The 16,233-nt window shown below is 34.9% G+C and overlaps 1 protein-coding gene across 1 annotated transcript; it reads right to left on the bottom strand.

Moving 5' to 3' along the window:
- Window positions 1-2,647: 2,647 nt before the first annotated feature.
- Window positions 2,648-7,742, bottom strand: LOC111191912 (cation channel sperm-associated protein 4). Its single transcript, XM_022668069.2, has 10 exons — window positions 7,619-7,742; window positions 6,565-6,705; window positions 6,249-6,350; window positions 5,640-5,728; window positions 5,314-5,443; window positions 4,685-4,821; window positions 4,318-4,453; window positions 3,928-4,133; window positions 3,633-3,795; window positions 2,648-3,505 (listed from the first exon to the last, which is right to left on the bottom strand). The coding sequence occupies exons 1-10, from the start codon at window positions 7,628-7,630 to the stop codon at window positions 3,359-3,361; spliced, it is 1,263 nt and encodes a 420-aa protein (XP_022523790.2). The 5' UTR covers window positions 7,631-7,742; the 3' UTR covers window positions 2,648-3,358.
- Between the last annotated feature and the right edge of the window lie 8,491 nt (window positions 7,743-16,233).

Here is a 16,233-nt window from a genome sequence, read left to right as displayed (position 1 = left end):
CTTCTGGTGGAGTTTAACAGGAAGAGAAGCTGTTTCACAGTGAAGCAGAAGCAGAAGTACTTTTTGGCCACAGTTAAGAAAAAACAGCCAAAAAAAGACAAGACAAAGTAGAATGTAGACACGACCCTGGTTCATTCATATTACACTGTTGGGTATAATGAAAAGCACTTTCATCTTTTGTAAGTTTTACCGTAATACTAATATAATATTTTTTTATTCTTCACCAAACAAATTAAAGTAGGTATATTTGCAATCTAAATAAAAAAAAATATTATATAAATAAATAAATGTGTGAAACTGATACATACACACATGCAAAAAGTCTGACTGGACCCGAAACCCATGACATATAAGACCTATCAGGACATACAGCTGAGACACTGCTGCTCTGACTATTTTGTTTGTTTGTTTGTTTTTGTGGAGAAGTTGACAGCAAAAGCCAGGAGCATGTGTGCAAGCCAGGACGCATCGCTAAGTACTGTCTCAGTGTGAAAGTGAGTAAAAACCTCTCTGTCTGTTTACGTCTTATAATAAATGTATTATTTATTTCAACAAATCAAATAAAAGTTTGTAACATATGTCAAAAAATGCAAAGAAAACAAGTTCATATTCATAAAGTTTTAAGAGTTTAGAATCAATATTTGGTGCAATAACCCTGGTTTTTAATCACAGTTTTCATGCATCTTGGCATCATGTTCTCCTCCACCAGTCTTACACACTGCTTTTGGATAACTTTGTGCCTTTACTCCTGGTGCAAAAACTCAAGCGGTTCAGTTTGGTTTGATGGTTTGTGATCATCCATCTTCCTCTTAATTATATTCCAGAGGTTTTCAATTTGGTAAATCAAAGAAACTCATCATTTTTAAGTGCTCTCTTATTTTTCTTCCAGAGCTGTAAAAGTTGAATCAAATATGCCTTACATAAAATGACACATATTAACAGATATTTACAGAGATTATAAATATAAGTAAAAATACAAATAACATCCTACATTTAACGATTAGTGACGTTCATGTGTTTTCTCCTAAGGGGGCTGAACTGTGAGTTTCTGCAGCACAGATCAGGCGAGACCCTAAACTGTAATGATCAGACCCGCTCTAGTGACTGGATCACCTGTCAAGTTCATAATTTTAAACTTTTACCCCCTTCAGACAGCTTGTCCATGTTTTACTGTTTTGAAGTTTAACTTTCTTTTTTTTTTTTTTTTCTTTTGCATTAATTATCTTTAGTTACTTATTTTTTATTAGTATTCTCATTGGGTTTTTTTAAATTATTTTTCTTTATTTTTCCTTTTGTTTTTATATATTTTTAATAACAAGTTATTACGGTATGTATGTTGTTTTTTTTTTTTAAACTTAGACCAATTATTTTATATCAAAAACCCATTTGCTGTTGAATTGATTTGTTTTTTTAGCCTTCTGAATTAAATTTGAATGTCCGCTCTCATTCTTCCTCCTCTCTTATTCTTCTTCTACCTCTTCCTCTTCCTCCCACTCTCACTCTTCTTCTACCTCTTCCTCTATCTCTCATTCCCCCACTCTCACTCTTCTTCTACCTATTCCTCTATCTCTCATTCCCCCACTCTCACTCTTCTTCTACCTCTTACTCTATCTCCCCCTTTCACTCTTCTTCTACCTCTTCCTCTATCTTTCATTCCCCCACTCTAACTCTCCTTCTACCTCTTACTCTTCCTCCCCTTCTCACTCTTCTTCTACCTTTTCCTCTCTCTCATTCCCCCACTCTCAACAATGTTTTTTTTATTTTGTCAATATTTTTGTATGTATGTTTAAATTCTTTTAATTTGACTGCTTTAAACTTAGACCAATTATTTTATATTAAAAAAACAATTTTCTGTTGAATTTATTTGTTTTTAGCCTTCTGAATTCAATTTAAATGTCCCTCTCTTTCTTTCTTCTCTCATTTATCTTCTACCTCTTTCTCTTTTTCATTTCCCCACTCTCACTCTTTTTCTACTTCTTCCTTTTCCTCTCCCTCTTCCTTCATCTCTCATTTTCCTCCTCTCACTCACCCTTTCACTCTCAAGCTTTTGCTTTTTCAACAATATTTGAAATATTTAACAATATTTTTGTTAATATTTTTTAATGTATGTTTAAATATTTTTTTTATTTGACTGCTTTAAACTTTAGTCCACTTATTTTATGTTAAAAACTCATTCAAAGTTGTGTTGGATGTATTTGTTTTTTAGTTTTCTTAATTTTATCTTAAGTTTATTTAGTTTTACCCTGATTCAACCTAATTTCAATTAGTTTTTAAACAACTATAGATATACAGTATTTGAGCTCATCAAAATTGAACATGTTAAGCTACTGCTGTCTTATTGCTAATGACCAATCAATGACCCATATTGCAAATCAGGTTATATATATTTCACATATATAAATTCTGCATTAGGGTATATTTGCTTTTTCCAAGTCTGTTTGTTTTCTATTTTACTGTATCTTTTAATTTTGAACTATATTGCTTCTTGTATATGTGTAATGTTGATGCATTTTTAAGTAAAATTCTATATCTTTCAAAACGTTAAACTCTGATTTATGACTATCTTTTCACATTTTGAGATTTTAAGAGTTAGCAATAGATGCGGTTCAAAGAAGCTGTGCAAGTGCAATAATGACAAGACTTTGTAATGCTTGCTGATCGTTGTTTATTTGAAATAATTTCTCATTTTCAGCAGTTCTCATGTTTAGGATCACATTTATTAGTGCAGCACTTTTTATAATGAATGTCAAAGAGCAGCGTTACAGATCTATATAATCTAATAATCAGATTAAAGATCAATTAAAGATTAATCCCTCTGTGAGTAAGCCAAAGGCAACAGTGGCAAGGAAAAACTCGCTCAACGCTGGAGGAAGAAACCTTGGGAGGAACCAGACTCACAAGGGGGACCCATCCTCCTCTAGTCAAATCCTATTGGTCAGCTGGACTTCTACACTAATCAGCAGCTACATTAATGGATGCAGTTGCTTCCAGCGCATCAAAGGATGCTATAAAAAATCGACATATTTTTGTAATTATGTAATAGGTCTGTACTGAACCTGTTCTATAACCTCAATCTCATCCAGAACCTATCATCTCGCTCTCTCTGAGAGGTGAGAGCTCAGATCAGATGGGGATCAGATTACAGCTCATGACCTCTCTTTACCTAAGCATCTAAAATATGTGAGCCTAATCATGATAAAATTATTAGTGTGATCTTTGGCTCAAGCTGCTCCAGTACTAAGTGCATTTAGGAATGATCTGGGGTTAGAACCTGCTGTTTCTCTTTTAAAAAATGTCTAATAAAAACCCCACCCCATGCCCCTCCCTCCCCTCAACCAAGTCTATGCTTCATCATGACCTAATGAATAGAGATCACTGATTGAAGCGATGACTGGCTGCCTGTCTCGGACTCTGTTAAAAGGCTTCTGGAGAGTCTCCTGATTCCTCTCTGCACCGCACCTTCACCAAACACCGATGCAGTTGACCTCGAGTCCAGGATGTTGGCCTGAAACAAAATAGGAAGATCAGAGTAAATATATTCGTCTTATTCCTACTTCTATATTTATAAGATCAGCTTTTAAAGCCGTCTACAGTTTTTACAGTGTTTGTGCTCGGTAACAACATTTCTTTACCTCTTCCAGAGCGATGTAGGTGGTGACAATGTCTCCAGCCTGGCCAGAAGCGATGATATCAGTCAACAAGTTGTCTATGATGGTGTTGGCTAACTGTCTTTCTTTCTGGGCCTGGACTTCCTTTTCTTTGTTGATTGGAAGGTCACGGACCTCCTCCACAATCCTGGATCAACACATTTACAGATTTACAGATAATTTACAGATACATTTAATAGCTTCTTACAGACTGAAAGTAAAATGAGTTTAAATGTGTGATAAATCAGCTGTGAGCTGTGTTCATGCTGTTTAATCATACCTCTCCAGCTCCTGCAGAAGTTCCTCCTGCTCTTTTTCATTCTGGTCTATGGCTCTTCTGAGCATCACCAGATTTTCAAAACTCTCCAGAGTCAGGTTGGTCATGCAGCTGTCATGGCACGGTGTCTGGTGCTGCTGACTCGTGGAGGTTTCCGTCATCAGTTCCTCCACATGAATTAATTTTTTGGGGGTATCCTCTTTTTCTGCCTGTTTTCATGAGGAAAGTTAAAAAAAATATTGAAACAAATTAGAGAATAATCATGACTTAAAAGCAGACAATAAATATCAGAATGTGGAGCTAGCCTATGCATTAACTCAGGCTTTATTCTGGGTATCAGTACATGGCTGTTATCATGATATGATGTGAAGGTAAGATATAAAGATGACTTACTTTAGTGGATTCGGTCACCACAGCAGACTGATTTATGATGATGATGGAACTGAAAAGGCTCAGAAAGAGGAACCCGCAGAGGAAGATGAAGCTGACGAAATACGTCAAGGCAATGTAGATAATGGCCGAATCCTCACTGGAATAAAAAGAATATTCAAATGAAATAAGACAAAAATTGTAAGCAGAGTGGCTTTTTACAAGCAGTTTTGTTACATTTAGTAGAAATATGAAGCTTTTTTTACTAAATATAAATGAGCCAAAACAGATAGACACACATTGAGATATGCAGGCATATTACTTAAATAAGTTTTTAATCTTTTGTCTGTTTAATAAAGTCTATACATTTAAAACAAAAAAAGTTGCTTACCCCTTAAATGCATAGTAATGCTTAACCCAGCCGTTCAGGGTGAGGCATTTAAATAGGGTGTACAGTGCCGTTGGAAAAGTTCCAAAAGCAGACGGGACATCTTCTCCAAACAGCATGACTCCAAACAGGCCGAACATCTGGAACGAGGACAGAAACATTAACACATAGTTACTGTACAGTAGGGGTGGGCGATATGGCTCTAAAATAATATCACGATATTTCAGGGTATTTTTGCGATAACGATATACTTGGCGATATAGGAAAACAGAAATATAATTCATTAATTTCAGAAGTATAGTATAATAGTATAACAGTATAATCATAATTTGGCAAAATAAATAATACAGCATACAATAATATAAAGCAGCAAAAAATATTGCAGAATATTTAGTGCATGCATATAAATATTAAAGCTTCACAGTAAATAATAGACTACTTTTAAGAAATAACATCCCTATTATCACAATATGGATTTTTAATATCATAATATTTCTGTGTCACGATATATTGTATATGATATAATATTGCCCACCCCTATTGTACAGCATAACAGCATGAACAGGACATGGAACACGTACAGTGTCCTCATCAGTTTAAGATACAATTATGAACCGAAGTAGATCACATACCACCATGAAGCACGTGATCAGGAGGAAGATGTTGACCAGTGCAGAGAAGGACCGGGTGATGTTCCTCAGCACTTTAGAAAATCCTTCCGAGAAAGAAAACAGCCTGACGGAACGAAGGAGTCGCAGCAGTCTGTTCAGGGAGGAAACATAAACAAAAAAATATGAGCCTGAAATGAACAAGCTTATATAAAGGATATGTTGCAGGCAGGTGTGTAAAAGATTAATCTAACTATAAGTTTAGCTTTATTAATAACATGGCAAAAATATTTAAAAGTGAAAAATGTGTTTTAATACTGGGAAATAAATACATATGGAATTTTCCTTACTTGATGGCCGACTTCTGGCTCGGAGGCACGAATGTATACGCGACCATCACCACCAAGTTAATCAACAAATCCATAATGTTCCATCGGTCCTGCAGACACAAAAGAAGAAATAATCAAATCAGACGTGAGAAGATTAGGGGTGGGCGATGTGGCTCTAAAATAATATCACGATATTTCAGGGTATTTTTGCGATACTTGGCGATATAGGAAAACAGAAAAATAATTAATTAATTTCAGGAATATAGTATAATAGTATAACAGTATAATCATAATGTGGCAAAATAAATAATATAGCATAAAATAATATAATGCAGCAAAAAATATTGCAGAATATTTAGTGCATTCATATAAACTGCAAACTTAAACATTTATACAATAAATACACCTAAAGCTTCACATTAAATAATAGACTATTTTTAAGATCTCTATTATCACGATATGGATTTTTAATATCATGATATTTCTGTGTCACGATATATTGTATACGATATAATATTGCCCACCCCTAGAGAAGAGACACAACAAGACTCTATGAAGAACAATAGAGATTAATATTAAAGCACATTTTGAGGTTTGAAGTTTCAGGAGAAAACTGAAAAAAAAACATACCATCCAGAAAGTCCTGAAGCTAAAGATCAGTTTGGATGAAACCTCCGAAATAAGAATAACAAATATGATCCGCTCCAACACCAGGAAAACAGTGGCATTGTCCTGAAATGAGAGCAGAGTTGAATTAAGTTAAGTTCACACAAACACAAAAATCATCTATCTAATTGTGAGATTGAACACTCAATGTGATATAAACATAATAGAATATTTAATTAATACAAACAGACAGTTGTGTTAACTTCGATTGTCAAAAGCAGATGGACTGCATGAATATATAAAAATCTGGTGGCTTTAAAATAAAGTGTTTTTTTCTCACCTTGGCAATCATCGGATCAGTCTGGACTCCGATGATGACGCAGTTCAGCAGAACAGTGATGAAGATGAGGAAGCGGATGATTGGGTGCTCCACAATAGAGAGGAACACTGCAGAGATGTACTTCTCTGCAGCGTAGATGGTCTGCAGGTGAGAAGAGAACAGTGAAAAAAGGGCAAAACTGGACATTTTAGCATCTCAAAAAAAAAGCAGATCACAGACATGACACAAAACTAAAGCCATTTCAAATGGCAACTTTCTTGCTTTAAGAAACACTATAAGACGTCCAGAAGAAAATGTGGCAGTCAGTAACGGTCAGAGGTGGAAAAAGTACAGAAAAATTGTAATTAAGTAAAGGTACCTTTACTTTGCTAAAATTCTACTCAAGTAAAAGTAAAAGTACCCATCTAAAAATCTACTTGAGTAAAAGTAAAAAAATACTCAATTTAAAATGTAAAAAAGTACAACAAATCATAAATTAAATTGTTTTTAATTAACTATTATTTCATATAGTAATTTGGACCTTTCAGGCAGTATTTGTTCAGACCACCCCATAAAACATTTTCAAGAACAAGTGGCATAGGTTTTTATGATCCATTTTTTTTTCTTAACTGTTAAAAAGTTATATAATATAAACTGTATTTTTACAGTTTTACAGGTCATTGTTATATTTTAGCTTGGTTGTTTCGTTTCACTGTGTACTCTGTATATAGCTGAAATGACAATAAAAACCACTTTGACTTTGACTTTGACTATGACTATGCTTTAACTGCTATTTAAACCTTTTACATTCAAGCAGATTGTTTAATGATAAAAATATTTACCACCACATGCTTTAACAGGTTTGCTGTGGAAGTTTTGAAAGCTGACAGCTCAGTCCGACGTGGCATCCGTGCCAATTATTATTATTTTTTATTCAGACTTTGTTTTTTTCCCAGCATTTTATTTTTTACTCAGTAATGTGGAGTTTTCCAATGTAGCAAAGTAGATTACTTGTGTACTTGAGTAAAACTAAATTTCCTTTTTTATAATCTACTTTAAAAATTAATTTTCTTACCTTTTTATCCATGATGTTCTCTTTTTTAAATGCAATTGATATAAATTTATATACAATTACACAGAGTTTAATCAGTAAAAGCTCTGAACAGAACTCATATAAAACACAACTGTAACTCTCTCTCTCTCTCTCGCTCTGACGTGAACTCAAAGGATAACACGACTTTAAACAAGCTATGACGTCATCCACGTTCCAACATCAAAGCCGCCGAGCGACCAGCGCGTCATCACACACTCTCTGCAGCTACTTACTGATCGAGATCACCAGACCACGTGACCCAGTCTAGCTCCCAGCAGCTTCTCCAGCAAAGCGCGCGCTGCTGATTTAGATACTAACTAGATACTTCCCCTGTAAATTAGAATTAATAGCTGCTTATCTGAATACTAGATGTCTATTTACTCAGTAAAACATTAATATTACAGTAAACTCAAATAACATCCCATATAGCCAAATTAGGTTAAATATACCTTTTTTTTAATTGTCATCATCTAATGTATTGAAACAATATTGATCTCCGACATCAGACACTCAAAAAAAAAAAAAAAGATTTGTACTTAAAAGAATACAAAGCTTGTCGCTGGGGCTGTACCTTATATTTAGGTACAACAAAGTACCATATATAAACATATATAAACATATATATATATATATATATATATATATATATATATATATATATATATATATATATATATATATATATATATATATATATATATATAAATATCGTATTCAGCATTGATTTAATATTTTCTTTATTTCGTTTTTAAGTGATTTTATATATATTGTTTATATATTGTTTTTTATGTATATAGTTTACATAAAACTACATCTACGTTTTTATTTCAAGGTTCTGTTTCACCTTAAAAGCTGAATACGTTAAGTTTTATATATATTGTTTATATTAAAATGTACTTATTTACTCGCATTTATATCTTGAGTGTATTCTATTCTTAGTGCTTGTACTATGTTCATACAGTGTAGAAAATGACATATATAAATAATAATAATAATAATAATAATAATAATAATAATAATAATAATAATAATAATAATAATAATAATAATAACAATAATAATACGTTTTATATTATTTTATTATTTTTAATAAATGGGAAAAACATTTTTTTATTTATTCAGTATATTAAAAGCACATTATTATGATCAGAACTGTGTCAGCATTTTGTAATCCTGTAGGGAAGCTTCAACCAGCATTTGAAACAGGTTGAATTTGGGTGTGATATCATGATGATCCACTAGAGGGAACCAATCACCAGCTAAATAATACTGAATTTAACGTGGAACGACCAGAACTAAAGAAGGTTCTTCTTTTGCGTTAAAGAACTATCTGTAGTTTCTTTATTTTACTTTATCAGTGGTTGGGTTGTTTGAGTTGCTTTTGCCGGAACCAATTCTGTAACACTTAACCTGGTCAATTTACAGTTCACTGTATTTTTATACTGCAAATTAACCCACAATAATCCTTCTTCAACCCACTTTAACAAGCAATCTTCTCCTACTAAAATCAGTCTCCTACTAAAGCCCCCAGAGTATTAAGCTTTTAGTTTCATGGCCACATTTTCAATTCCACCTTAAAATGGCACACACAATACATTGAGTCTGTAAAAGATGTGCTTTAGGAGTTTTTACATTTCTGCTTATGTTGCACAGAAATTATACACAGTTTGCGCATTTGGAGAACTCTCACCGATTAGCACTGCGTGATGTGGACCTCACCGGAGAGTAGACTCTTTAGGAGCACATCCAGTGCTGTTTACACTCTGTGGATAGCGGTGGGATTGTTGGGGTTTTTACCCTCAACTAAGCAGTGTAGCTTAATTTTTTAGCTTATTTTTCAGCTGAAAACAGAGGATTTATTTCACCAGTATTGTAATATAATATCGCTAAAATGGTATAGAAAGTTTGTGTTTACAGCAGCACCCTCAACTAAACATATATAGTGCTTTACCTACCAACAGTAATATATTTTATAAATATAATATATATTTTTATTTTTTTTATTATTATTTAATATATATATATATATATATATATATATATATTAAATAAGACTTTTGTACAAAGTAGCTAAATATTATATTTGTATGCTTTTCTGCAGGTGCTTTTCAAATTTGCCTGTTAATAAATAAACAAGTCAAACAGTCAAGACGAACTCATTAGCTTTTCCTCGTGTGTATTTTTGGAGCTTCTCTAAATAAAGGCCAGATTAAAGTTTTTAATTTCATTCTTGTCTCAAAAAAGAAGACAGATAGTCCTGCTGAAGAATCAAATTATCTGTATGCAAATACAGACTCATCACACCTGAACATAATGGCTCTTTTCTTTAAGAGGCTCCTGACTGAAACTACTTTGCACCAGGTTGGAATATTTATCAGTGTTTTTTTTTTTTATCTGTGTATTCAGAGAGTAAAAGGGTGAAAAGTGCTGTGGAAGTGTCACCATCAGTATTCTCTCCAAGGGGCCTGGAGGGTGTGTGTGTGTGGGGGGGGGGGGGGATGATTGGAACGCTTTGACTGAGACGAGCCTAAGCGCTTTGCTAAGTGACTGACTGTGATATGAATATGAAAAATCATGATCTCTTCTTTCACTGTCTGACTGTCTCTCAAACAGCTCAAAAAATTAGAATATCATCTCTCTAAACCATCACTGATTGGTGGAAACTTCACACTAGACCTCAAGCAGTTTGGAATGTGTGTCTCTCCACTCTTCCTCCAGACTCTGCTCCCTTGATTTCCAAATCAAATGTAAATTTTACTGATGGTCAGTGATGATTTGGAGAGACATCTGCTGGTGTTGGTCCACTGTGTTCTATCAAGTCTAAAGTCAGTGTTTTGTTTTCCTGCAAAATATTACAGCACTTCATGTTTCCCTCTGCTGATATCTTTTATTAATATGTGGATTTCATTTTCCAGCAGGACTGCCTACACAGCCAACAGTGCCAATTGGTCTTATAAAATCTAATTTTCTAATTTCTAATTCTAATCTAATAATGTAGTCCACTTTGGGACTAAGCTTTTGTTCTTAATGACGTAGTTTTGAAACTGGTACTTTTCCTCTTAAAAAGCTTAAACATTTCTACCTACAGAGTAATGAATGTGAATATTTTTTATCACTTTTAAGTTTAAGTTTGAGAGTTTAAGAAGTTTGAGGAACAGCCAACAAATAATTTCAAGGGTCAACATATAAAAACATGATATTTTTGCTTAGTGTTATTTTATCCCATCAACTCATGCATTGAAAAAAAATCCTGAAACTTTTGAGGGGGCTGGGCTCAAGAAAAAACATGGATTATGCCTTTTTAAAGGATGTGATATGACATAATTGTGCTTAATATGCCCAGAGACATGAACTAACAAGGTAAAAAAAAAGGTCAGTACAAATTTAAGTCAATTTTAAATGAAAAGATTAAGGAGCTGAAATAAATGATTGTAGGAATAAATATTGGTAAAAGCAATTTGTAGCTGCGGGCAGTGTTGGCAGCCCCTGTTCTATTTCAGATGTGTTTATAGATATGTTTATGTATCTGTAAATATAAATGTAATATAAGTGTTTAAATATACCTTTTTATTTATTTATTTATTTCCCTTTTTTTTCCAATGTACCTTCACCAATTGTCCCACCCATTCAGCTGTTACTTGACTGAATATCCCCCATCACAAGTGAAGCCACAACACCAGGAGGGTGAAGACTAGCACATGCCTCCTCCGATACATGTGAAGTCAGCCACTGACTCTTTTCGAATTGCTGCTGATGTAGCATAACCGGGATTCGAACCAGCAATCTCCTGATCATTGTGGCCACCAGTCGGCACCTATTTATTATACTTTTTGTCACTGCTGGACTGAGAATAATCCACCAACCAGAAATATCCAGCCAGCATGACTAAACTGTGCAGTAACAGATTCAGAGCTTCTGTGTCTGACTTTTATTATTTTATCTAGAACAGGGGTGTCCAAACTACGGCCCGCGGGCCATTTGCGGCCCGTTTGCTGTTTTGGAGCGGCCCGCGAGGTATTTTAGAAATAGAATGAAAGTTGGCCCGCTGTTAAGCAGGTTTTTATAATCTGCGCAAAACGGGGCAAAAGAGTCTAAAAGCGGAGAGAGTGTGCATTTCTAGCGCAGAAAAACGGGGTAAAAGAGTCTAAAAGCAGAGAAAGTGCGCATTTCTAGCGCAGAAAAACGGGCCAAAGAGTCTAAAAGTTGCCGTAATTAAGGAGTTGAATATTAAGAGACATCATCAAATTAAACATTACATTACATTACATTTGGCAGACGCCAACATCAATTTTAAAAATCTTAGGTTTACACAACACTGTCAAAGATAAAGACAGTTAGTGAAGTAAAATGGTGTGTAAATGAAAGTAATCAGGAAAAAAGTATTATTTAAAGTGGTATATTTCATTATTTGTTTTATTACAGAGTCTGTGGCCCGTGACTTCAAATATATTTCTCCTTCTGGCCCCAAACAAAAAAAATTGGACACCCCTGATCTAGAAGGTGGAGCAGCTGTAGGTAGGAGTGTGTGATAGAGTGGTGGAAACCACCATGCCAATGCAGTCACTGCAATGCTGAGAATGATACCCCACAGGTTGCACAAACTTTTGATATTTTGTGCCATGGTTCTAAAAAGCCAAGGATTTTCTGATTTTCACAGCATGAAGGATTAATGGACTGAATTATTAATGGACAGCTGTGTTGACGGTAGATACGGCTGTCTCTTTACTAACAAAGGCAGTTTTAGAGCTGCAAATACCTTTTGGCAGTAATGTGCCTCATTCAGCTTATAAATAATAATGAGAAATGCAGAAATATCATTTTAAAAAGAGATAATCGTCGCAAGCATCTCAGATCAGTTTTATTTGTTTCCAATTGGCATAACGTTACAGCAGAATGACTACTGTGATGATTACTGCCGGCTCTTAGCAAATGATGCTTCATTTCATGCAGGAAACAAGCCAAATATTAAAGCACATGAAGCTAATTAAAACAGTTGGAGTCATTACAGATGATCCGCCACAGCTTTTGATCAGTTCTGGGCAGAGCAGTGTAAACCCACACTGTAGAGACAGAGCTGTTACTTTAATGGAATAAATAATGACGCAAATTTAAAGTTCAAGAAGTCGTCCAGCATTTATAGTACACTCTTAGCAATAAAAGGTGCGACAAATTGATTGATGCTATTATTTTTGTAAAACAGATATTTGCATGAGCCATTTAACCCCATATCGTCGCTGTCCAATAAAAAAAACACTTATCTCCAAAACAGCAACTTTACAGGAAAGAGAAAAAAAAACTAAAAAGAGTTTATTTCAGGTCATTTTGAAGAGTTTCTATTGGTCTGTTCATCAATAAATTTTGACACAGTGTAATGGACAGTTTGTCTGTTCAAATTATGTTGTAAACTAAAAATGGAGATAAGTTTTTTTCATAGGACAGCGACGATATTCTCCTTTTTTTTTTTTTTTTTTACAAAAAATGTTTAAAGTAGTCAATGTAAAGGTGCTTTACCAGTTTAAAGGTTTTTTTTTACTTCAATTTTTACTTTTTATTAAAAAATGGTTCTTCTGTGGCTGCTTTCACACCTGCTTTGTTTGATTTAGACGTTCACATTTTTTGTAGTTTGGTTCAAACCAAAATAGCAACAGTGAAAGGTGCTGCAAAGCATGATCAGGAGCCAAAGAACCAAAATTAGTCTGACCAAGTGATGGTTTTGGTCCAGATCAACTAAATCATGGTCCGGTTTGTCTACAGAGTGAAAACACAGGCTTTAGTCACCTGTTTAACAATACAGAATAGAAAAATAATAGGTGTTGTTCCAAAACTCATTTTTATGCACATTATATAGCAGTATGGGTGAAACGGATTACGCTGGTGAATGCTGTATCTACTATAACTGTAGATTAACCCTTATTTATACACAGAAATAAAAGCAATCAGTGGGAAATCTGGGGTCATCTATAGTATGTGATCTGTGCATGTGCACCTGATTGGGAGTCGAGTTCTGGCAGGGTACAGGTAAAGCTAAAGCTCTCTCTTTAACCTAAAGTTTCAGATGGTGGGAAATGTTTTCAATCTAAACACTATTTAATTATTTATTTTTGTATTCTCTTTTGTATGAGCACGGTGGACCGTATGTGGAACATAGCCTGCATATAGACTATATGTTTGTTTAAAAGCTGATTATTATCAATTGTTAGATCTATAAATCTAATTAAATCTAAAAGCTGTGTCAGGCAGGCTAATTCTTATACAGATAAGACCTAACATACTATTAGAATTTCATGAAAAAGTTAATTTATTTTAGTAATTCAGTTCAATGTGGAACTCGTATATTATATAGATGTATTACACACAGAGTGATCTATTTTAAGTGTTTATTTATTTTATTGTTGATAATGAAAACTAGAATATTATAAAAGACCAATTGGTACCTTTGGCAGTGTGGGCAGTGTGCCAATACTGCAGGAAAATGAAATCCTGCTGTAAGATTTTCTGGGAAAACACTGCAATGACTTGGGACTCACAGTGGACCAACACCAGCAGATGACATGTCTCTCTAAACCACCACTGATTGTGGAAACTTCACACTATTCACACAATAAACTTCCAATTAATGCATGATATTTTTGTTATTGGACCATAAAAGTGGGACGAGAAACATTTTACATTTTTTAGGAAGAAAAAGAAGAAGAAGGGTAAGTTAAATTAATAATCCCCTTCTAAGTTCATTGAGTTTGAAATTGCAGTCTTGTCAGTTCTTTTCCACCTACTCTTTATGCAGACCGAGATGTTGGTCCAAGTACTCTTCAAATATTACTGTTCACACACCGGAATACAAAAACCTTATGCAGAGGTTCACAGCTCTGTTTTCTGTTTTGCATAGATAATCAGCTAGTCCATAGAGGGCTTGAAAATGACATTAAATGAGTTGGAAACACTCCATGTTTCCCATTGTTCTGGTTTGTGCTTTGTTTGACCCATCATAGTTCTGTTCTTTGTGGTTTTACTATGATACTATTATGCTATCTTAGTATTGTTTGCTTCTTCGTTCTTCATCTCAATGGGGTCAAATTAGACCTTCTTGCATTTGTTTTCTGCCCCCCAAGATTGAGACGTTACACAAACAGAGAGTGATCTCCTGGCCTCCACAAAATCCAGTTTTGTCTGTCAGACAGCAGATGGTAAGGAGAATTTCATCAGAGAACATGTGTTTCCACTGTTCTGGGGTGGAACCCAACAGTGATGTGCTTTACACATCTTCAGCCCACCCCAGATTTCACAGGGTGAATTTAGGCTTCATTAGTTTTAGTAATTGAAATGATCTTAAAAACCCAATCTGTAAATCTCCAGACAAATAGTTATTGGACTATTATTGCTTCCAGAGGCAGTTTGGAACTCAGCAGTCACCTTTCATGAGTATTTGTTGCCTACTTGTCTTTTAATGCAAAAAATCCTGTTTTTATTTTAACTTTAAGAAGCAACATAAAGCTCTGACTTTGGTGCGTTTATATCTTAATAGTGCAACGCTTTTGCTGAGATAATTGTCGGGTTTGCGCTCTGCAGCGTGTTTATTTGTGTGTGTAAGGAGCAGGGATGTACACATGTGAAACACGCACAATGCATACGGTGCTCCTGCATGGCTAAGATGGGATTGAGAGGACTGTTGTCAGGGTTTTAATCGGTCAGTGGCGCACCTGTGTTTCCCAAGATATGAACACACCAGAAATTTACCTCAACACGCCTCACTTCCAGACCACTAAACTCATTAAACGACACTATTTTAATGGCGGGGATGCAAGGCGTGAAAATAGATTGTTAACAAGGTGTAAGATAGCAAAGAGCACCACGACACGCCTTGCACAGGTGTATGATAGGCCCATGGAGTGCATGCACGAGAGATGTGACGTAGTGCAGATCTAACTGGGTTCAGTCAGAGTCACAGCTCCAAAGAGATCAGCAGCTTCCATCTGAATTCATCTCGAGACGTTCTAGCTAATTAGTCTTTAAGTTAAGTGTGTGAAATGAATGCTAAATTCTGCTCATTGTTATTCAGAAGATCCAGTGATGTGTTTGCGTATATATATGTCAGAGATTCAGTTACTACTGGTTACTAATCACCACTCAAACACAAGCAACTGGTAGCTGCATTTTGTTCCAACTTGCTGTTGAGGGCTGTTTATTGAAAATATTACACAACAAAAAGTGTCCAAAAAAGTGAACCTTGGAAGTCAGTTTGAAAGAGTGAGTATGCAGTATGATCATTGGCATATAGAAATAGGGGGATATTGATATCAGGAATAGGTGGATTTGTCACCTCAAAAATGAAACCGCAGAAATTGTTTTAAAATAAACGTTTATTTTGAAAGCATGCTGAAGTTTGCACCCCCACCATGAACATTTGCACCCCCTCCTCTCGGCAGCGCATTTCTAATTAAAGTTAGCTAAAGCAATTATGTCCGCTTTTATCGAGAAGATGTGGGTGCGCACTCCCGAGAGGGGGTGCTTTTCCTGGCGGGGGTGCTGAGTTCGACACAACACCAGCTTTACACGTGAGGTCATTGTTGAGAGCAGTAAATTGCAACATTACCAATATA

Source organism: Astyanax mexicanus, chromosome 3 (genome assembly GCF_023375975.1).
Source record: "Astyanax mexicanus isolate ESR-SI-001 chromosome 3, AstMex3_surface, whole genome shotgun sequence".
Lineage (NCBI taxonomy): Eukaryota > Metazoa > Chordata > Actinopteri > Characiformes > Acestrorhamphidae > Astyanax > Astyanax mexicanus.
This window is presented reverse-complemented; position numbering and strand designations above follow the sequence as displayed.

What these genes read in the sequence shown, in the direction of transcription:
- LOC111191912 (XM_022668069.2), bottom strand. An exon ending in CTGATCCGATGATTGCCAAG is followed by an intron (nt 6,351 to 6,564) that starts GTGAGAAAAAAA and finishes CTCTCATTTCAG; the next exon opens with GACAATGCCACTGTTTTCCT. An exon ending in GCTTCAGGACTTTCTGGATG is followed by an intron (nt 5,729 to 6,248) that starts GTATGTTTTTTT and finishes TTGTGTCTGCAG; the next exon opens with GACCGATGGAACATTATGGA.